Source organism: Scyliorhinus canicula, chromosome 12 (genome assembly GCF_902713615.1).
Source record: "Scyliorhinus canicula chromosome 12, sScyCan1.1, whole genome shotgun sequence".
NCBI lineage: Eukaryota > Metazoa > Chordata > Chondrichthyes > Carcharhiniformes > Scyliorhinidae > Scyliorhinus > Scyliorhinus canicula.
This window is the reverse complement of record NC_052157.1, coordinates 148250972-148275127: the sequence shown is the minus strand read 5'-3', so window position 1 is coordinate 148275127 and position 24156 is coordinate 148250972. Positions and strand designations below refer to the sequence as shown.

General features: G+C 48.6%; 1 protein-coding gene across 2 annotated transcripts in view; it reads left to right on the top strand.

Annotated features, from left to right (window-relative positions):
• Nucleotides 1–24156, top strand: part of LOC119975235 (spermatogenesis-associated protein 22) — a 105047-nt gene that overhangs the window by 62575 nt on the left and 18316 nt on the right. For both annotated transcript variants that reach the window (XM_038814898.1, XM_038814897.1), the window contains one exon: nucleotides 17515–17612. In XM_038814898.1, coding sequence (XP_038670826.1) covers nucleotides 17515–17612 — 98 coding nt within the window. The remainder of the gene's footprint in view (nucleotides 1–17514; nucleotides 17613–24156) is intronic.

The window sequence follows — 24156 nt, the reverse complement described above, 5'->3', positions numbered from 1 at the left end:
GTGTAAGTACAACCACAGTGCTGTTAGCGGGGGAGTTCTGTGATTTTGACCCAATGGCTGTGAAGGTATGGCGATATATTTCCAAGTTAGGATGATGAGTGACTTGCAGGGGAACTTCCAGGTGGAGGTGTTCCCATGTGCCTGCTGCCCTTGTGCTTCCAGATGGTAGTCATCATGAGTTTGGAAGGTGCCTTGATGAGTTCCTGTAGTGCAACTTGTTGATGCTACATACTGAATCTACTGTTCATCAGGAGTGGAGGGAGTGAATGTTTGTAGAAGGGTTGCCGATTAGCGGGTTGCTTTATCCTCCATGCTGTTGAATGTCTTGAATGTTGTTAGAGCTGCACTCATCCAGGTGATTGGAGCGTATTCCATCACACCTTGTGGATAGTGGACAGGCTTTGGGGAGTCAGGAAATGAGCTTTTCACAGCATTCCTAGCCTCTGAGCTGCCTATATAACCACAGTATTTATATTGCTAGTGCAGTTTATTTTTGGTCAATGTAACCTCCCCAGGATGCTGATAGTGGGGGATTGAGCGATGGTAATATCATTGACTGTCAAGGGGAGATGGTTGGATTTTGGCGGCATCGGCTGACACTTGTGTGGCACAATGTTACTTGCCACTTGTCAACCCAAGCCTGGATATTGTCCAGGTCATGCTACATTTAGACATGGACTGCTTCAGTATTGGAGAGTTTGGATCATCAGCGAACATCTCCACTTCTGACCTTATGTTGGAAGAAAGGTTATTGATGAAAATGGCTGAAGAAGTTAGGCTTAAGACACTTCCCTGAGGAACTGCTGTAGTAATGTCCTGGAACTCAGATGATTGATCTGGAACCAACACAATCATCTTCCTTTGAGCCAGGTATGACTCCAACCAGCAGAGGGTCTTCCTTCAATTCCCATTGACTCCAACTTTGCTCTGGCTCCTCGATATCACACTTGGTCACATGCTGCCTTGGTGTCAAAGGCAGGAACTCTTACCACCTCTGGAGTTCAGCTCTTTTGCCCATGTTTCCCCAAGGCTGTAATTAGGTCATGAGCTGAGTGACCCTGGTGGAACCCAAACCTGGCATCAGTGAGCAGTTTATTGCTAAGCAAGTGCTGCTTGACAGCACTGTTGATGACCCCTTCCATCACTTTACTGATGGTCAAGAATAGACTGATGGGTTGGTAATTGGCTGGGTTGGATTTGTCCTAGTTTTTTAGAACAGGACATATCCGTGCAATTTTGCACATTGCCAGGAAGATGCCAGTGTTGAAGCTGTTCTGGAACAACTTGGCTAGGGGAGCGGCAAGTTCTGGAACACAAGTCTTTGGTACTATTGCCAGGATATTTACAAGGACCATAGCCTTGGCAGTAATCAATGGCGTCAGCCATTTTTTGATATCACATGGAGTGAATCAAATAGGCTGAAGACTGGCACTGTGACCAATGGAGGTGGCCAAGATGGATCATCCACTTGCCACTTCTGGCTGTGAATACTTCAGCCATATCTGTTGCACGATGTATTCTCCATTGTTGTGGAAAGAGCCGAGAGCGAATGGACTGAGCTGGGAGAGCGCGGTTAGGATAGGAGGCGGTAGGGACTTTTGGGCCGTTTTGAGGGCCCCAAACGGCGCTGTTTCTACACATCCTAGTGGGGGAAGGTGCCTGGAAGAACTTGCCCCACATTATCTGGTGAAAAAGGCTGCAGTAACGCCCCCAAAAAAACGGGTGAAAAAAAACAAAATGGCGGCCGGCGCTCCCGCTATTTAAGGGCTTTTGGGCCGTTTTGAGGGCCCCAAACAGTGCTGTTGCTACATATCCCGGTGGGGGAAGGTGCCTGGAAGAACTTGCCCCACACTATATGGTGAAAAAGGCTGCAGAAACGCCCCAAAAAAAACGTGGGAAGAAAAACAAAATGGCGGCCGGCGCAACACCCGAGGACTGGTGGAAGTGGGCGCAGGAGCAACAGGCCTCGCTCCTACGTTGTTTTGCTGAGCTGAAGGCTGAGCTGCTGGACTCCATGAATGCAACTGCGACCAAGCTGCTTGGGATCCAGGCGGCACAGGAGGAGTCTATTCGGGAGTTGCAGCGGCAGGCCGTTGAAAGAGAGGAGGAGGCCGTGGTCCTCGTTGGGAAAGTGGAGTTGCACGAGGCACTTCATAAAAAGTGGCAGGACCGCTTGGAGGAGCTGGACGTTCGCACGAGGCGAAAGAATCTGAGGATCCTGGGCCTGGCGGAGGGGCTGGAGGGGTCGGATCTCCCGGCGTATGTGACCACGTTGTTGAGCTCGTTGATGGGAGCAGAGTCCTTCCATTTGCCCCTGGAGCTCGAGGGAGCGCACAGAGTGATGGCCGGCCAGGAGGCCCAAGGCAGATGAGCCCCCGAGGGCGGTGCTGGTGCGGTTCCACCGATTCAGTGACTGGGAGTGTGTGCTGCGCTGGGCCAAGAAAGAGAGGAGCAGTAAATGGGAGAATTCGGTAGTGAGGATCTACCAGGACTGGAGTGCGGAAGTGGCTAAGCGGCGGGCCAGGTTCAACCGGACGAAGGCGGTGCTTCATGCTAAGCAGGTCAGGTTTGGAATGCTGCAGCCTGCGCGCCTGTGGGTGACATACAAGGACCGGCACCATTACTTCGAGTTCCCGGAGGAGGCGTGGGCCTTTGTACAGGCGGAGAAGCTGGACTTGAACTAGGGCCTGGGAACATACTTTGGCCGGCGTTGTTTCCGCTGTGGCTGTTTTGTTCCAACTGTTTCAACTTTTTCAACTTCGAAATGTGTGTTATGTATGCTGGTTTTCTTTTTGCTCTGTTTACGGGTGGGTTTGTCTGTTGGGTATGGTTGTGGGGTAGGTGGGGAGTGTTGGGGGTTTGTGTTCTATATGTTCTCTTCTGTACGGGGCTGGGGATTGAGGGGAAACTGGATTTTGGGGAACTGCGTCAGAAGGATGGGGTGTGGCATTGTGAAAGCGCGGGCTTTCCTCTGGTTTCCCGCGCTGCGGGGCAGGGGGGTGGAGCTTGCGATGGGGGAAGGGCCTCTACGGGTCTTTTTTCCCGCGCTGCAATAATGCCAAGGAGGTGTGGCAAGAGGGGGATGACCCCAAGCCGGGAGGGGATAGGTTTTGGCGGGAGCTGCCGGGGTCAGCAGAAGTTAGCTGACTCACGGAAGTACCATGGAGGGTGCGTCGCGGCTAGGAGGGGTCCTAGCCTGGGGTGGGGAGGGGGGTGGGGGGGGATACCGGGTTGCTGCTGGAACGACTAGGAAGGAGCCGATGAGGGCCGGGGGGGAAGAGGAGAGGCGCTATCGCCATGGGGAACGGGTCGAGCGGGGTATGCTGGCCTGGGGCGAACATCTGCCAAGCTATGGCTAGTCGGCAGGGGAGGGGGGCGGGTTGCCCTCTGATCCGGCTGATTACCTGGAACGTGAGGGGGCTGAACGCTTGAGAAGGTTAAATTCGCCCTGAGAGGATCGGTGCAAGGGTTCTTTAAACGGTGGCAACCTTTCCTCGACTTTCTGGCTCAACGATAGGGTGCTGGGACAGTAGCAGCAGCAACCCGGGGGGGGGGGTGGGGGGGGGGGGGTGGGTGGGGGGGGGGGGGGGGGCGTTGATTATGTTAGCTTATTTTATTTAAATTTGATTTATCTAATTTTAATTTATGGTTAAGTTCTCTTGTTTGGGGGGGGGTGGGGGAATGTGATACATGTGATGTTACGGTATGGGGGGAATTGTGGGTGTTATGGGGCTGTTAGTTGCATATTACTGCTTTTTGCTATACTTTTTGTTATATTTTCTGCAAAAAATTCCAATAAAAAAATTAAAAAAAAAAAAAAAAAAAGGATAGGAGGCGGTGTGGGAGCTGGGAGCAAGGCCAGGAGGCAGTGCAGGAAACCGGGGTCACGGGAGCAAGGCTAGAAGGTGGTACAGGGAACCGGGGACACAGCAGCAAGGCCAGGAGCCGGTACCAGGGACACGTGAGTAAGGCCAGGAACCGGGCACAGATCCGAGCCGGGGGGTAAAAAAGGGCAGCACGGTGGCATAGTGGTTAGCACAGTTGCTTCACCGCTCCAGGCTCCCAGGTTCGATTCCCAGCTTGGGTTTACTGTTTGTGCGGAGTCTGTACGTTCTCGTGTGTACAGGGATTCCTCCAGGTGCTCCGGTTTCCTCCCACAGTCTAAAGATGTGCAGGTTCGGTGGATTGGCCATTCTAAATTGCCCTTAGTGTCCGAAAAGGTTAGATTGGGTTACAGGGATAAAAAGGGGATGGGGTGGAGTCGTGGGGTTTAGGTAGGGTGCTCTCGATGGGCTGAATGGCCTCCTGCTCTGTAATTTCTATGATTCTATGATATTTGTGGAGCCTTCTCCTCCAGTGAGTTGTTTAATTGTCCACCACCATTCAAGACTGGATGTGACAGGTCCCCAGGTCTTAGATTTGATCCATTGGATGTGGAATCGCTTAGATCTGTCTATTACTTGCTGTTTATGCTTTTTGGCATGCAAGTAGACCTCTGTTGTATTTTCACCAGGTTGACAATTCAATTTTAGGATGCCCGGTGTTACCCCTGGCATGTCCTCCTGCACTCTTCATTGAGTCAAGGTTGATCCTCTGGCTGGCGGTAATAATAAATTGGGGGGTATGTCGGACTGTGAGGTTACAGATTGTGGTTGAGTACAATTCTGCTTCTGCTGATGGCCCACAGCAATTCATGGATGCCCAGTCTAGTGTTACTAGATCTGTTCAAAGTCTATCTCATTTAGCACAGTGGTAGTAGTATCACACAAATGATAGAGCACAAAGACCTATTCAAATGCAATGTCATTGGTTAGCTACCAATCTGTCGAATGTAGATATATTTATATTTGCGGCAGTAGTATTATTAAAAGCCTGGTTAAAATATATATTTGTTGCAGTGATATTATTAAAGAACCTAGGTTAAGGTATCCAGATTGTGTGTCTACTAAAACTGCAATTAAGGAGTTGTAAAGGTGAGGTCATTATTGATTTACAACCACTTACTTGGTTACAGATAAAGGGCTACTGGTACATTGTTTTGATTGCTGGAGATTCCTCAGAGAGTAGATAATTTAAGAGGGGGTGTTTAATCCTAGCTAAGCCGGTCATGGAACTTAGTGGGATACAGAAGATGTAATTAATGAGAAGAGCCAGGTCTGTTTGTAGTTTGGCAGTTTGTCACAGGATTTGAATCTGACAAGACAGAAGGATTTTAAGTTGAACAGAAGTTTTGCCAAATGCTGCTCGATTGACCAGAAGAGTACTAAATCTACTCTTGAAAGGAACTGTCTGTGCGGAATCTGCACGTTCTCCCCCTCTCTGCGTGGGTTTCCTCCGGGTGCTCCAGTTTCCTCCCACAGTCCAAAGACGTGCAGGTTAGGTGGATCGACCATGATAAATTGCCCTTAGTGACCAAAACGTTTAGGAGGGATTATTGGGTTACGGGGAGAGGGTGGAAGCGAGGGCTTAAGTGGGTCGGTACAGACTCGATAGGCCGAATGGCCTTCTTCTGCACTGTATGTTCTATGTTCTATGTTCCCTCCAAAGGTCTACACAACTAAGAAAATAATCTTACTTGTTTTTCAGAACCTTTCAATCTTTATTCCAAAGGCCTTTTTTAGAAAAATTAACGTCTTGATTTTGGGGTTTGTGTGGGTGGGGAAATCCCCATGGGTAAAGAAACTTGCTGGAACGGGGGGTGGGGTGGAGACTTGCCAAATTTGATGAACTGGGCAGCTTATATAGCCAGTTTATAGCCACTAGTTTAGGGGCACTGATGACAGCACCTCTGCCATTCTCGCTGGCGAGGTACTCCACGAGCCTAATGGTGGTGGTGGCCCTTAGTGTGTGGGGACAGTGGTGGCGGCACCATTGTTTGTTGGGTGCCTCAGTCTGGGCACCGATTTACACCGGGGGGGGTTGGATGCAGGGTTCCGGGGATGGTGGCCGTTGAGTTTGGGGACCGATTTGTGGGGAGTAGTTTTTCGAGCTTAGAGGAATTGGAAGAGGAGTATAAGATACTCAGCAAAAAAAGGTTTTGGTACTTACAGGTATGGGATTATGTCAGGAAGCAGGTGCCGTCCTTTCCCAACCTGCCAACCCCAGGGTTTCAGGACAAGGTGGTGTAGAAATCAGGGATTGGCGAGGGTAAGGTGTCAGAGATTTACAAGGAATTAATGGATTGGGAGGGAGCCTCGATAGGAGAAGTTAAACGGAAGTGGGAGGAAGAGCTGGGGAGGGAGGATGGGTTATGGGAGGAGGCTCTGAGGAGAGTGAATGCACCCTCTTCGTGTGCTAGGCTTAGCCTTTTTCAATTCAAAGTAGTTCATAGGGGGCATATGAGGGTTGTCAGAATGAGTTGGTTCTTCGAGGGGGGTGGAGGATAGGTGTGGGCGGTGGCAGGGAGGCAGGTGAACCATGTCCACATGTTTTGGGCTTGTCCGAAGCTGAAGGGATTCTGGCAGGGGTTCGCTGACATATCCGAGATACTGAAGGTGAAGATTGCCCCGAGTCCAGAAGTGACAGGTTTTGCAGGAGTAGAGGGACTCGGGGTCACCAAAGCTTTGGAAAGGGTCTACCCTTCACGAAGCCTGTTTGATCTTCTGCAACCACCCCAGGGACACAATCCTCCATCCTCCTGCCAACAACTTAGCCAATAGTTTCACATCCATGTTCAATAGTGATATGGGTCTATACGACCCACATTTCACCAGATCCTTCCCTTTTTGGGGGATTAGTGTGATTACTGCCTGCTTCATCGTCTCCAGCAATTCCCCCTTCTCCAGTGCTCCATTAAACGCCCCCAACAGATGTGCCAGGTCCGCTGCAAATTCCTTATAAAATTCTGCCGGGTACCCTCCGGCCCAGGGGCCTTCCCCAACTTCATACCCTTGATACTATCCAGCACAACCCTCAGCCCCAGGGGCTCCTCCAATGCCTGCCTCTTTGCTTCTTCCACCTGGGGAAATTCCAGCTCGTCCAGAAACCGCCCATGTCCCCCTCCTCTTCTGGGTCTGCCTCGTAAAGTCCCTGGTAATACTCTCTAAATGCCTCATTTATCTTCCCTGGCTCTGACACCACATCCCCAGCCCCAGTCTGGATCTTCATATTTCCCCGCATGCAGCCTGCCTCCGCAGCTGGTGCGCCAGCATACTGCTCGCCTTCTCCCCATACTCGCATTGCACCCCTCTTGCCCTTCGCAGTTGCCCTACCGCCGTCCCTGTTGTCAGCCTGTCAAATTGCCCCTGCAACATTTTCCTCTTCGCCAATGCTTCCACGGTGGGCACCCTCGAATATTCCCTGTCCATCTCCACTATCTCGCTCACTAGACGGTCATGTTTCGCCCTCCTTTCCTTATTCGCACAAACCGTAAATGAAATAATTTCTCCCCGGACCACTACCTTCAGTGCTTCCCAAAAAATGCCCGGCAACACCTCCCCATTCTGATTGAACTCCACATAATCCCTAATCGGCAACCGCACTTTATCACAAAAACCTCCATCCACCAACAACCCCGAGTCAAATCTCCACCCAGGCCTCTGCTCTCGTCCCGTATTGAACCGAATGTTCAACCAGTGGGGCGCATGGTCCGAGATAACTATCCCCGCATACTCTGCCCTCTCCATCCCAACCAAAATCTCCCGACTCACTACAAAGTATTCAATCCTCATATACACCTTATAGACGAATGAAAAGAAGGAATACTGTCTTCCCCCTGGGTTCTGAAAGCGCCATGGATCCACCATACCCATCCTCTCCATAAACCCCGCTAGCTCCCTTGCCATTCGTACCCTACCCATCGACCTGGGGCTCTACCCACCCTTGGTTCCAGGACACAGTTAAAATCTCCTCCCATGATCAACTGATGAGTGGCCAAATCCAGGATTGCTGCCAGCAACCCCCTCATAAAACCCACATCATCCCAATTTGGGGCATACACATTTTCCAACACTACCGGTGCCCCTTCCAATACCCCACTCACAATCACATATCTCCCACCTGGATCCCTCACCTCCTTCGCACTCACAAATCCCATTTCTTTGTTCATTAAAATCGCCACACCCCTCGATTTCAAATCCAACCCCGAGTGAAAAACCTGCCCAACCCACCCCTTCCTTAACCTAACCTGGTCCTTCACACGGAAGTGTGTCTCCTGCAAAAAGACCACCCCGGCTTTCAAGCTCCTGCGCGAACACCCTTTTAACCAGCCCATTCAGTCCCTGGACGTTCCACGTTACCAACCTTACCGGAGGCTTGCGCCTCCAATCCCCTCTACCGTCCGTCATCTTCCCCACTTAGTTCCTGCCTTTAATTCCACTCTATACCTAGCCCATCCCAGATGGCCACTTTCTTCGCCCTTGACCATGTCATCTCCCACCCCCTGCCACGTCGCAGCCCCGCCCCCCCCGCTTTTCCCCCCTCCCCTTCTTCCCCCCCTCCCCTTCTTCCCCCCACTTCCCCTTTCCCTCGGCCACCCCTCTTGGCCTTCTCCCACACCACCTCACTTCCGTTCACCAGCATAACCTGCTAGCGCGGCTGCCCCTGCCCAAAGGCACATCCTAATGACCCCCCCCCACCACGCCTCAGCTCCAAGAAGAAGGCCTCCTGCTGGCCTTACCCTCCCCCACCCAAACAAGGACTTCTCCGAAACTCCAGGTAGCTGTCTCCAAAAGCAAACAAACAGGGGCGGGATTCTCTGACTCCCCGCCGGGTCGGAGAATCGCCGGGGGCCAGCGTCCATTCCGCCCCCGCCATGTCCCGAAGTCTCCGCCACCAGAGATTTGGTCGGGGCGGGAATCACATATCACCGTTTGGCGGCCCCCCCCCCCCCCCCCCCCGGAAATTCTCCGGCCCGCGATGGGCTGAAGTCCCGCCGCTGTCAAGCCTCTTCCGCCAGCGTGGATCAAACCACCTACCTTACCGGTGGGAGCAGGCGACGTGGACGGGCTCCGGGGTCCTGGGGGCAGCGTGGGGTGATCTGGCCCCGGGGGGGGGGGCGTGCTCCCACGGTGGCCTGGCCCATGATCAGGGCCCACCGATTGGCGGGTGGGCCTGTGCCGTGGGGGCACTCTTTTCCTTCCGCCTTCGCCATAGTCTTCACCATGCCGGAGGCGGAAGTGACCCTCTCCCCTGCGCATGCACAGGGATGACGTCAGCAGCCGCTGACACTCCGGCGCATGCGCGGACTTCCGCCGGCCGGCGAAGTCCCTTCGGCCCCGGCTGGCGTGGCACCAAAGGCCATTCCCGCCGGCTGGCGGAGCGCCAACCGCTCTGGCGCGGGCCTAGCCCCTCAATGTTAGGGCTTTGCCCCTAAAGATACGGAGCCTTCTGCAGCTTTGGGGCGGCCCGACGCCGGAGTGGTTCACGCCACTCCATCACGCCGGGACCCCCCGCCCCGCTGGGTAAGGGAGAATCCCGGCCCAGATGTTAACCACAAACAGTCCCATAAAACAGGAGGGGGGATGGGAGCATCCATCCCCACATAAACGTTTCATCCTTACAACTCCTTACAATCTCAACATTGAACAAAAAAAAGGCGAAAATCCCCCACTCCCTACACCCACTTCAAACATGCTCCCAACCATTATATAGTGCAAGCACCCCGGTTCCCAAGCATTGTACATTCAATTCTCCCCCAGTTTATGCACCTTAATGAAGTCTTTGGCCGCTTCTGGGGTCTCGAAATAATACCCCCGGCCTCCGAACTTCACCCATAATTTCGCCGGGTAGAGCACCCCAAACCTGATCTGCCGCCGGTGCGGCACCGCCTTGGCCTTATTTAAACCTGCCCGCCATTTTGCCAACTCAGCTCCGATGTCCTGATAAATCCGGACGTTATTTCCTTCCCAGTCGCAGTTACGCTTCTCCCTGGCCCACCGTAGAATTTTCTCTTGGAACACTGATTAATAGGGAAAATGCACTATCATCAGAATGCTCACAGAATGAACCCTATAATACCTGGTCAGACGGCCAGGATGCACACGTGGCCATGATAAATTGGTAATGGTACACAGCCATTCTCCGCAGCTGAACAGTTAAGAGGTAGTCTCAGACAGTGCCCATCAATGTAAAAAAGCACTGCCACCTACTACAGACATCGGAACCAGAACCAGCAGATCCCACAGTAGCCCAGCCATTGTGCCTACAACACAGGCCCCTACATCAGTGGATCTGCACGCACTTCCGGAGGCATATTCAACAATCTCTTGGGTACACCAAAGGAACGCCCAGGTCGTCCACGCTGAGGACATTTGCCCGACCACATCTACAGCACAGCCAACTGGCACAATTACCCGCCCAGGGTAGTATTTGACCAAATCGAACACAGTGTTTCAGGACTATGTAACAAACAGGTTTACAACTGGCCGTCGTCTTCTTTACACAACAAAGTGGGGGGTGGGGAGGTGCATGGGGATGTGATGGGTAGGCACCAGCTGCAACAGCTCAATCCATGTTTCAGCCTACGTAAATAATTATGAATTATTAGATTCTTTAATCTATATTATAAAATTGGTTGCACATAGTTACTTTTCACGCACACTGTTAGATCTCAATATCACCAGTTGTCCCAACTGAAATGGGAACAATGTAGACCAAGTGGTCACATGATGACACGGCTACTTAAGAAGTCACGTAATGGGAGTGTGGGTGTTCTCCCCATAGCGGAGGCAGAGTACAAGAATGTAAGAGCTGCTCAGACTAGTGAATAAACTATTGTTTGTTATAAGTCCTTGGTCGCCAGCCTTTGGAACCCAGCATTTCAACACTCACAGCTATAATTTATTCTTTAACCACACCCCACCTTTATTATCCGCTTCTCTATCCTACCTGAAAACCTATTATCCAGGGGTGTTGAGCTGCCATTTTTCACCCTTTTAAAGCCAGATATTATAGTGCCTGTGAAGCAGAGTTGCCAGCCTGGGGTGAGGAGCCTATACAACAGGATGAAAAATATAGTAAAGTTCAAAACTGTTACCTTCTCAGTGCAACTGGGTAACCTTTCTACCTTCAGATGTTTCCCATAGTCAGTCAGTGACTGAGTTACACTTGCCTGCCTTCGCCTGTAGTTGGTGCACAAACAGCCTGGTCCCGCATGGCACTTGCTGCTAGAAGTTCTTCCTAAGGTTAAAGAGCGCTTTGGACTCATGTTCCACCCTGTGCAGTTTGGTGCTATTGTTTCAGTGGATTCAGGGCATCCGGCCAGAGTCTGCTCTCAACAGTCACCATTATTGCCTCTGAGCTAGCCACCCCAAATCTTGTTTCTGTGACCTCATTAGAGTTGGGAGTGGGTGGGGAGGTGCAACCCACAGTTGGGGAACTGCTGCCTTAGAGACCGTTTGGTCCAGTGTACTCAGGAAATGGACTAAATTAGCAGAGGTAGGTGAAGAAATGGCCTCAATCGTCATGACAGTGAAGTCCAGGAGTTCTTTGAATTTGCTGGAGATGAGTGTGAAGGAGGCAGGGAAAACAACTTTTAAGGAGAGAGTAAAGAACCTATGGATCATTTTTGCATACCAAGGAGTATCCTAGTGGGAAAATCCCTAAGTGTGCACTATTTCATTCATTTCAGTGCGGAATCCAACAATGAGGACTGCAACAGTACTTGGAGGTGTGGTGTATCACTGATAGCAGCTTCTGGATTTCCTTATTGTTCGTATTAGTACTCCAGAAGTAGTTGTCAGATTTCCTCTGTTATAATGGTGAATGCTGTTGGTGTCAATGTTATTCTTATCACAAACGTTGACCCCAGAAATGCTGTATTATATACCTAAAATGTTAATCTATCTTGTGTCCAACACTGACTGATACTTTTAAAGTATTTTTACATTTTTCTATAGCGAGTTCATTTATATACTTGGTTTGTTTCAGCTGCTATAAATTGAGTTAATATTAATATTAATAATCTTTCCTGTTTTTCAACTTGTAAATGCAAGCCATTTTTACTTGCCCTTTGTTCCAAATGAAGATGGTAAATATCTATATGTGAATGTGGTATTGTTGGTAGTTTCAAAATCACTAGTTTTAGTGTGACTATCATTTTATAGTTTGAATTAATACATTCTTAAGCATTTTCTGCTAAAATTGATGGACGCCATTTTAAATATATATATTTTTATTAGAGTTTTAGAATTTTTACAGATAACGCAACGAACTTTCAAAACACAAACTGGTACAGTATTTCTACAAACATAAGAACAGCGAAAAAATGATTTCATAAATATGATCCTTAAGAACTAACTAGTGCTTCTAGTTACACAAATCAATGAGAGAGTGTGGGGGAGGGGGGAGAAGAGGATAAAGCCATTCAAACGTGGTAGAATGGCATAACAAGATGCACACCTCTATGTATCGTGAAATCAAGACTTGCAACATGGATCATGGAAAACCTTACAGAACAGGTCAGAGGGGAGCCTATACATTTGAGATAGGGATCCCACACTTTACGGAATGTATTTGACTTAGAATGGAGTACTGAAGTCAAGAATTCCATAGGAATACAATCCATAACTATTTTATGCCAATTTTGAATCTAAGGAGACTTGTCACTAATCCAGGAATAGAGGATATATTTCCGAGCTACAAAAGTTAGGATGTTATACAGCCTTCTTCATTAGTGTCAATAATTCTCCAATCTGGAATTATGAAAAAAGGGTCAAATATTTGGCCGTGCCAAATATCCTCTCAAAACTCCTGAACTTCACCTGACCAATAGGACTGAAACTTGACACAGGATAATATGCTGTGTGTGTAATCACCCTTGACTACCAGGCTTTCTACGCACATTGGGGAAACAGCAGGATCAAACCTGTGTTTCAAACTCAGTATAATGTGCAAACGGTGCAGTAATGTGAACCAAGTCTCCTTCACTCTGTTACATACCAAAATTTTATTGGCATAATCCCATATACTACCCCATGTCTCGCCATCAATGTTGGTTGCGAAGTCTCTTTCCCAAGACTGAAAGGTACCAAATATACTCATACAGGATCTAGAACACCAGGTATCATAAAACTGGCTAATTAACTGTTTAACCACCCCAAAAGTCAAGATTTTTTCCATTGGGGAAATAGAAGTGTCAAGATGCATAGTTGTCTTATTAAGGGTAAAGTCTCGTAAGTTGCAGATACTTAAAAATGGAATGTCTTGGAATGTCAAATTGTTGGCATCACTGTTCAAAGTATATAAGGCAGCACCACTGAACACAACTACAAGCCTACAAATGCCTCTATCCAAATATCAAATCCATGGTCCATAAGACTGGTGGGAATTCCGGGGGCCTGGAATAGGAAGGAGAAGAAGTCAGTTTAGATCTCCCTTCCAATTGACGGAAATGGAAGACATTTTAAGAAAAACTAAACCAGTATTATTGGACACCAGCTAAATTAGTTAAGTAGACAGTCATAATTGTGAGATAATTAAGGAATAAGTAATTCATTAATAGATATAGTAAGAAGTATTACAACACCAGGTTAAAGTCCAACAGGTTTGTTTCAAACACGAGCTTTCGGAGCACTGTTCCTTCCTCAGGTGAATGGAGAGGTATGTTCCAGAAACATTTATATAGACAAAGTCAGAGATGCCAGACAATGCTTGGAATGCGAGCATTTGCGGGTAATCAAATCGTTACAGATCTAGAGATAGGGGGTAATCCCAGGTTAAAGAGGTGTGAATTGTCTCAAGGCAGGATAGTTGGTAGGATTTTGCAAGTCTTGGCCAGATGGTGGGGGGGCGATTGCTACACAGGTTTGGAACTTCCATACCCGGGTGTACTAAGAAGACAAAAAAACCTGTTCCCGGATGTTTGATCTCGTACACTTGACCCAGAAATGGCTACAACCGGAGGAGATCAGCCCTTGTGGAAAGAGTCTTCTGGGATCACTTCCTCAGGATTTTACCAAGGAGATCAGTGAGCCAAGAGAATCTCCAGTTGGTGAATCAGGTAGTGGAAGTCGTCAAACAACAGCGTTACTAATGAACGCAGGATGAATAGAGAAACCTACCGTGAGGAGCAGGATCCGAACTGAACGCATTCCTCAATGACAGAGAGAAGACGATGCTACGCTTGTAAGGAAGCGGGACACCCGGTTGGCTAATGTTCTTATCAGAGGGATCCCAGAGAGAGGAAGTCCCCAAGGATCTGAACTGTAACCTCACTGGAGCCTATAGCATCACCAACCCTATCGCCCCAATAATCTGTCAACTGCATGTGGAAGAGAGAGACACAGAAGCCATCTTGGACTCGGGGAGCGTGGTAACTCTGGTCGACCCAAGTATGGTGTCCATGTAGTGATCCTCGCCTGAGTGTGTACAGAAGGGGCTGATGGGAAATTGAAGTACCACCAGGGGGCAGCGCGGGGACATATAAGAGTGATGCCGAAGGCCCGCCCTCGCTCACTTTGGCTGGAGAGACAGGGGAGCAGGGTAGGACAGAAGTTGAGCTCAGGGCTGCATGTATTTGGGCCTAGTTGCAGAGCATAGAAAAGCAGTATTTTCACATGTGCCATTCTGTAAGTAAAAGCCAAAGAAGTAATCTATTGTGGAGCACAATAAACCATCCTTCAACTTCTGAACGACTTTGAGCATTCTTTCAAGAAACATAACACAAAGACAGGTCTTTGAAGGAAGGAGCGATACATTGGCAATTACTGGTGTACATGGGGATACTCCGACATGTCCCACAGCGCAACTCCACTTTTAAAAATCCAAGGGGATTACCAGACCAAAGTTGGCATTGTAAAGCACTTGCCATATCAAGTATCGATTGGTCGAGATTGCCCTTGGTTCCTGGCACAATGGGTGCAGCCAAAGAGTACTGCACCAGATGATGTTGCCTGTCTGCGGGAAGTGGATGAGAACTCTCCTGAAGCCAAGTGTTAAGATGGCCTTTCAACAGTGGTGTTGGGGTCTACAGCCTTTTAGTTTCAACGCTGCTTCCAGTCAAGATAATACAGATACCCTGTCCCTTTTGTTCAGTCAACAGGCCAAGCTTGCTTCCTGGGAGACACTTAAACCAGGGTGGAAGTATGTGGTTCCACCAGGGGCTGTGTACTGAGGACACACCCTCATACTATCCTCAAATTTTTGACCAGAGTTTTCCCTACCAAGATGGCCACAGAAAGCCCCATGACAGACTGATGAGGAATCAGTGCAACGAGAATCAGTTGTGCAGCCTGATTAGGCTATATAAGTAGAGTAGTGAGTCCTGCTGGAGGAAGAAGCGCACTGGGTGAATGACCGGAGACTGCCTTGGAGCGTCTTTCTGTCTGCAGAACTGCGTGTAAAGTTCAGCTCAAGGAAGTGCTGGCTATTTATTTCCTTTTTCAGTTTTGGTAGGTGTCTGAAGAATTGTAAATAAACATTTAACCTTTTATATTGCATCTGGACAACTGTGTGTTATTGAACTGAAAGAACTCCACCCCACCTATTACAATCTCCAACTCCTGGCGACATCACAATGGTTTTTTAAAAATGTTTTTATTCTCCATTTTCACATTTTCCTTCAAATGTTACACCCCACCAACAAGCACTAAACGGTAACAGATACAAAGTCAATACCCTTAACATCAACAACGATCCCATCCACCCACCACCCCAACCAACGGCCCACCTGTCAATATATGCATCAAATAAAACAAACCCTCCCACGGTGGGAAAAAAAACAAAGAGAAAGGAGTCCGGAATTGCCCATGGTTACCATTAACCTATAACCCTAACCCCCCCCCCCGACGACACTCAATGCCATCGAACCTCCAAAAGAGTACTGTAAATGACACCCAAGAGTTGTAAACCCCCCCTCCTCAACTCCTCCCCTCCACTTCCTCTTATAAAACTCCTCCCCCCCCAACCTCGGTTCCTTCCCCCCAACTTTCCACCCCGGCTAGACCCCTCGGACCCTGCTCTGCCAGGCTCCAATGGCCGCAGCCCCTCCCCCCACCTCACCCCCGTTCGTTGGCCGGCTTACACCGGCCAGCATGGAGGCCCCCGCCCGGACCTCTTTCCCACTTGCCCGGCCACAGGAAAAACCCAGAAGTCCCCTTTAGCGCACAAATACCGCATACACACCCACACCCCAAAGAACCCTCATTACGCCTGAAAGTCCCATTTCTTCATTGTCCAAATATATACAACGTTGGCTCCCATAGCCCATACACCAGCACACAGTGAAACAAAAAAAAAAGAAAAAATACAGTCATAGGCTACATCGGTACATGACCATTTCTCAATTCTACCACAGTCCTTCTGCCTTCGCCGTCCCAAAACAAAAGTCCTTGAACTTGTAGGTCACCCTCAGCTTCGCTGGATATACAATGCCGCACTGCACCTTGCTAATGTACAGTGCCCTCTTCACCCGGTTGAAGGCAGCCCGCCTTCTTGCCAGCTCCACCGTAAAGTCCTGGTACATGTGTATACCAGCTCCAGCCCACTGCACCACCCGCTTCTGCTTAGCCCAGCACAGGACCTTCTCCTTCACACTGTACCTACGGAAGCACAGAGTCACTACTCTTGGCGGCTCACTCGCCTTTGGTACAGGCCTCCATTGCCGATGAGCCCGATCCAGCTCATATCGGGAGGGATCCTCCCCCTCCCCCAATATTTTCGCCAACATTGTGGCAAAATACTCAGTCGGCCTCGGTCCTTCCATTCCTTCGGGCAGCCCCATAATCCTCAAATTCTGTCCCCTGGATCTGTTTTCCAGGTCTTCCATTTTGCCTTGCAGATCCTTATTGATCTCTATCACCTTCCGCATCTCCTTCCCCATCGAGGTAAGTTGATCACTGTGCTGCAGTAATGTCTTTTCCACTTCCTTCAGCGCCTCGCCTTGCTCCCGCACCTCCGCCACTGCGCTCGCCATCGCTGTCGTCACCGGGGTAATCGCCTCCTCCATCAGCGCTTTCAAAACCGCCCCCATCTCCTTCCTCATTGCCTCCAAGTGTTTTGTAAACTGCGTTTCGACTTCCACGGCCATCACCATAATTATTTCTTCAGCCGTAAGCAATGCGGCCTCCCCTGGTGCTCCAGCCTCCATTTTCTTTACTGACCCCGTGATGATCTTTACACTCTCCGACGGACTTTCAGCCACTTTCTTCACGGCCATTTTTTTGCTGATCTTTGACATTTCCCCTCCCTGTGCTGTCTCCCGATTTTTGCTACCTCCGCTGCCCTTAGGACCGGGCGTTACCCCCCGATAATGCCGTTCCCGAACAGGAGCCCTCCAATGCTCGGCTGCCTCCTGCCTGCCGTCACCGGAAGTTGACATCACAATGTTTAATAAACTTTTGAATGAATCATTTAAAGTGTTCTCTCTTTGCCATATGGTTAAGTCTCTCGGAACCTAATGTAATTTACAATTGGGGGGTTATTGCAAACAAGTGAACCCATAAATCTTTTTTTATAAATCAAAAACAACTTGTACTATTAAGTAGTTTCCATTTAAGAATCAAAAAGTATTAAATGAATGAATGCAAAATAAACCTTTTCCCTATTTCAGTCTGCACAATGTTTTAAATTTTACAGCTACCCTAGATTCTGCTGTCAGAGCTGGAGAACAAAGTGCAAAACATTTTCTTCTGAGAGACAGAAAGGATTCAGTTCCATCTGTGTTCTATGAAACAGTAAGTATGGTATTCTGTAATGTTAAATAACATTGAAACACTGCCAACACGGAATTTCTTCATGATCATAAATCACTTCTGATCCACTGATATGGCAGCTGCTCCAAGGGTTCCTGCAAAGTTTATTTTTAAATCGATAAACCTTGGGGCATAGATGTGCCAAAAAACTCAAAATCCACATGAGGTAAAGTGAAAAGATCACAGACTGCATGTGAAGTTTCAATGAATCATTTAAAAGTAAAGAGACCTGGATAAACAGATGGATCAATAACTTTAGATATTTTCTTGTATGGAACCCAGGCAGAGAGCACCCGAGAAATTAAAAGTGCAACCGATATGAACTAAGATGAAAGAGAACATCTGTGAAGGAGCTTAGGTTGAGGGGGGATGTGGTTGAGGAGGGGGACCAGAAATAAGCCAAATTAAATAATACAATCGACCAGATGCATGGCAGCAGCTCACTAAGGCTCCTTCAACTGCACCCTCCAAACTTGCCATCTCTAACAGCTAGAAGAACAAGGGCAGCGGGTGCGTGGGAACACCAAGTTTCCCTCCAAGTCACACACCATCCTGACGTAGAAATAGATTGTGTTCTCACAGGTGCGAGCTACGCTAAAATCCTGGCACTCTCTCACTGACAGAGCATCAATAGAACTGCAGTATTTCAAGAAGTTGGTTCACTGCCACTTTATCAAAGGCAATTAGGGATGGGCAATAAATGATGGCCTTGCCAGCGATGCCAACATCCCATGAACAAAGTAAATAAAAAATACTCAAGAAAAGTAAAAGGTGAATTGCACACATGAGGAGGCCAAAAATAAAAGATACATCACACAAAATCAAGTGAGAGCAGCTGGGAATAAAAAAAATAAACTAAGTGTAAACAAGTAAGGACTTGCGTTTATGTAGCACCTTTTGAGGTAGTATGATATCTCATGGTGCTTTAAAGTGGGATTATCAGACATATTGTGACACTGAGGCACAAAGAGATAGGTTTTCAGGAGTGCCTTTGACAACCGAGTTAAAAAGCCAGAGAGGGGTGGCGCAGTGGTTAGCACTGGGATTATGAAGGGTGGCACGTGATGCAGTGGATAGCCCTGGGACTGTGGCGCTGAGGACCCGGGTTCGAATCGCAGCCCTGGGTCACTGTCCATGTGGAGTTTGCACATTCTCCCCGTGTCTGCGTGGGTTTCAACCTCACAACCCAAAGATATGCAGGTTAGGTGGATTGGCCACGCTAAATTGCCCCTTATTTGGATAAAAAAATAATTTGCTACTCTAAATTTAAAACATGTTTTTTTTAAAAAGCCAGCGAGTTGACAAAGCATCCGTAAACTTCTACATTCCCAGAACTAAGGATGCTTATAGAGCATCAGTAGGACTTTCAGTATTTCAAGAAGTTGGTTCACTGCCACCTTATCAAAGGCAATTAGGGATGGGCAATAAATGATGGCTTTGCCAGCGATGCCAACATCCTATGAACAAAGTAAATAAAAAATGCTCCAGAAGAATAAAAGGTGAATTGCACCCATGAGGCCAAAAATAAAGGATACATTACACAAAATCACGCGAGAGCAGCTGGGAATAAGCTGCTTATTCTTATAAGCAGAAAGAAAGGAATAGTGGCCGAGGAAATTGCCAAAAAGGCAAAGAGACCTAGAGAAAAAAATGAAAGCAGCTTGGACTAAACTGAGGATGAGGACAAAATAATAAATATTCTGAGCAAAACATTTGCATAAAACATGAGCAACAAACCCTCTCCAAAAAAGACATCCCAACTAAAATCAATGGCTTAGTTATAAATGAGATGGAAGTCCTCGACAGGCTAATCGGGTTTTAAACAAAGAAATCCCATGGGGTAGATGGTAAGAGTTCTGAAAGAAACTAGAGAAGTGATTTGTAAAGCATTGAGAATCATTTTGAGGGAGTAATTGGCCACTGGAGAGCTATCAAGAGATTGGAAATAGGTTAATGTGGTGTCCATACAAAAGGTGAAAAAATAGACGTGCAGCTACACCATATTAGTCTTCCATTTCTTGTAAAATAATATAATTTATTATTGGGAAATGTGGACGGAAACGTATCATTTTATTTCAAAGCTTTGGTTCCGGTGAGAAAATCGGGGAAAATTCCAATGGTAGGAAAGCTCACTGTTTATTCAGCCTCTTTAACAATTGTTTTTGCATGTGTTTTGCGCTGCTCCTTGCAGCTTGGATCTGATTCTTCGCCCAGGGAAAACGTAATCTCTGTAATCAGTGGGGCGATCCTTTCAAATGCCTTCCAAGTCCAGTCGCGGGGACTGTTGCCAGAAAAACTGCACCACATTTTACAGAGGGACCGCTCAGCAAACTTCTTGATGGGGTCACGCAGAGGCGGGAAACCCTCTACCCATGATCAAGCTGACATTCGTCCAACAAAGTGATCAACTCCACATGAGAGGCTGTGGCCGCGATTATCAGTATCAGCTCACTACAAAATAAATAATAATCTTAAATAAATAATCTTTATTAGTGTCACAAGTAGGCTTACATTAACACTGCAATGAAGTTACTGTGCAAAGCCCCTAGTCTCCACACTCCGGCGCCTGTTTGGATACACTGAGGGAGAATTCAGAATGTCCAATTCATCTAACAGCACGTCTTTCGGGATTTGTGAAAGGAAACGGAGCACCCGGAGAAACCCACACAGACGTAAGAAGAACGTGCAGTTCTCCGTCAGCAACGGAGCTGGAATATCTAGGACAGGCTTCTTTCGAGGCACTTCCCGAGGGAACAATCTCCGCGCATAAAGGTGATCCAGCTGCCTCCTCATTAGTTGCTCTCAGACCCGAACCTAATACGCGATTGGCCCCATTCGATGGATGACAATTCCAGAGAGTCAGCGAGCGCTGTCGTTGAAGTTGCAAATGAACATTGCGTCGTCAGGTGCAAAGTGTCGAAGAGGTCAACATTGAACTGGGTAACGCTCTTGCATCTCTTGGTTATGGTGCATCTTTGCCCCGATGTCTAGCACAATCAAACTCAACCATGTACGAAGCCGATGACCCATTAACATTTCAGAGGGGGCTACCCTAGTTACTCCGTGTGGCGTGATACGGTATGAAAATAAAAATCCTGCCAGTCTGGTGCCCTTCGAGCCGGATGTCTGTTTCCTGAGCCCCCATTTAACTATTTGCAGCACCCTCTCTGCCAGGCCATTCAATGCAGATGGTATGGGTTGGTACAAGCATGGTAAATCCCTTTGCTTTTTACAAAAACAGCAAATGTTTTGCTCGTTAAAAAAGGCACCATTATCGGTTATGAGTACCGTAGGGATTCCATGTGTGAAAAAAGAAATGCAGAATCACTCGACAGTCACCCAGGAGGTGATCACCATCATCTTGTGGACCTCCAGCCACTTTAAGTGGGCATCCACCAGGATGAGAAACATGAAACCCAAGAAGGGACTGGCAGAATTGGTCGTGCTATCGCACTTTTGCAAGCACAGGGTTGGTCTGCATTCAGTCGCAAACACAGGAGGCAGTGACAGGTGAGGAGTCCATAAAGTTCAGGGCAGCAATCACTTCTCTGCCATAGGGCAGTTTGCTGATTCGACCTGCAAGGGAAGGTGGCTCAACACATCCGCATGCACAATCTGGGTCCTTGGACGGTACTCAAGAGTATTCGTACGCAGCCAATAACAAAGCCCAGCGCTGAATCCTCGTAGATGCTATCAGCAGAATCACCTTGTCTTCACGGAAGAGGCCAAGCAAAGGCTTGTGATCAGTGACAATAAAAAATGGTGGCCACAAACATAATGATGAAACTGCTTGACGCTGAACACAACCGCCAGACCTTTTTCGATCTGGGTGTATTTTCTTTAGACCACAGCCCGCGTCCAGAAGGCAAAAGCGATCGGACAGTCACGGCCATTGCCCATCCGATGAGATAGCACTGTCCCGGTGACATATGGTGATCCATCACACGTGACATATAAAGGCTTAGAAGAGTCGAAATGCATCAACACCCCCGAAGAGGACAACCGCCGCTTCATCTTTTTAAATGCCGCAACTTGGGCCTTGCCCCAAAGCTGGTGCTCCTTCAAGAGTTAGTGTAGGGGGGCTAGTATGGTAGCAAAATTCTGTAATTAACCAGCCCAAGGAAAGAGCAAAGTTCTGTGCATATTTTGATTGCCCGTACCTTCTTGGCAACCGGGTGTAAGATGTCTTGGTCCATCTGATGTCCCAAATAGACCACCTCCTTTGTGTGAAACACGCACTTCGTTTTCAGAAAACTACTGTAATACTGCTTCGAGGTTTTGAAAATGTTCTTGCTCTTTGGCCCCTGTGACCAACACGACATGGTAGCACAGTGGTTAGCCCTATTGCTTCACAGTTCCAGGGTCCCAGGATTGATTTCTGAATTGGGTCACTGTGCGGAGTCTGCACGTTCTCTCCGTATCATTGTGGGTTTCCTCCGGGTGTGCCGATTTCCTCCCACAGTCCAAAGATGTGCAGATTAGGTGGATTGGCCATGCTAAATTGCCCTTAGTGGTTAGGTTAGGTGGTGTTACTGGGTTACGGGGATAGGGCGGAGCTGTGGGCTTGAGTGGGGTGCTCGTTCCAAGTGCCAGTCCAGACTCGATGGGCCGAATGGCTTCCTTCTGCACTGTAAATTCTAGGATTCTACGAACATGTCATCCAAGTAAACGGGAACGCATGGTAAACCATGCAGGATGTTCTCCATGCGCTGGAAACTGCACACATTGAGAATACTGTATCCACCTGGGGTGGCCACTGCCCAACACAAAATGGAAGATTAAAAGGAATGCAGGGAAAATGGACATGTTGCAAAAGCAAGCAGCTTGCAAAAGCGCTTGTGTATTCTGACTGCTGCAGAAACCAGTTCTGACTGCTGCAGAAACCAGACAGCACTGTGAAAGAAAACAAGTTAGCATACTAATGAGGCGATACCGGGCGATTCCCAGGTACAATGGAAACAAGTTAACTCAAATCGATACATTGAATGGAAGGCCAGACTTCCCGGCGCCAAAAGAAGTCCAAAACAATGGGCGCAATTCTCCGCACTCACGACGGTGCGGAGAATAGCGGGGTTCGTAAAATTTTACGGCCACGCTAGTCTGCCGCCCTCCCGCTATTCTCCCCCCCCCCCACGCCCGACTCCCGACATGAATCGCTGCCGCCGTTTTTTTTTCGGCCAGCAGGGATTCTCAGCTGGCCGATGGGCCGAAGTCCAAGACCTTTACTGCTGTTTTTACGAATGGCAAACACACCTGGTCTGGCCGTTCGTAAAACCATGGCACCGATTGGCACGGCAGTACCACGGTGGGCACCGATCGCGGGCAGCGGGTCCGATTCCCGCGCACTCTTTGTCCTTCCGCCGCCCCGCTGTATCACTTCGCGGGGCGGCTGAAGGCGGCAGCGATTCGTGTCCCGGCCCGCGCATGCGCGGGTTTCGCGCAAATGCGTGCATGCGCGGCTGACGTCATGTGATGCGTCAGCCGGCGCAAACTCTGGCAAGCGGGCTTAACAAAATTCGTTAAGCCCGCGATGCCGGAGTTTACGGCCGCGGCATACTAGCCCCGACCGGGGACCAGAATCGGTTCCCGGTCGGGGAGGGGGAGGCTGGCGACAAACCCGCCCGGATTTGACGCCAGCCTTACGATTTCTCCCTGTCTGGTGGAATCGCGCCCAATAAGTCCCAAGAACCGCCCAGTGATCGAGGAACTGCCCCGTTATTGGGGAATTCAAATCAGTCGATTGGGAAGAGACCCAATCGATTGCGAGTGTATAGAGGGTCCGCCCAGATGGGCGCGAGACCCTGAGAGACGTATAAGACAGAGACCCCGACCCCAGCTCTCTCTCTCTGCCAGCCTCTCCTTGACCAGCCAGCCCTCCCAGCAGAACACCGTTGCAGCAGAAGAACCTTGAGGAGGAGAGGCCTGAACAGTAGCCGCCATCACGTAAGTGTCATACAACGCACGCTACGAGAGCAGACACTCCTGACCCCCTTTAGTCCATAACTACTGGAAGCCTGTGGACCCAGGACAAAGCTAGAGTCCGTTGTTCCCTGATCCAGCAGTCCCCTTATCCAGATAAGTATTGGCCTGTTAGTGGTAGGATTAGCCTAGTCTTATAGTTTTATATGCATGATTAGTAGAATACTGTATTATAATAAATGTGTCTTGTTTGAACTTACTAACTGGTGTGGAGTTATTGATTTGAACTTGAACTTGAAACTTGTGGCGGTATCTTAACTATACCTGGCGACTCCACAGCTAAGGAATGAAATAGAGCCAAATTGAGTGTTAAGCACACTCACCCAGAACGAGCAACAATACTCTGAATGGGTGCTGTGTGTAAGAGTCCCTTGTGTGTATTAATTGTTTCATAGTTCTGGGAGGGTTAATCGAGGTCCAGCTGCAAATACGTATTACTCATGTCCAATTTCGGGAACGTATAGCTACCAACTAACGTTACATACAAGTCCTCGATGTGCGCGAAAAGGTAACGGTCTAATCATGAAGCTGTGTTCACCGTTAACTT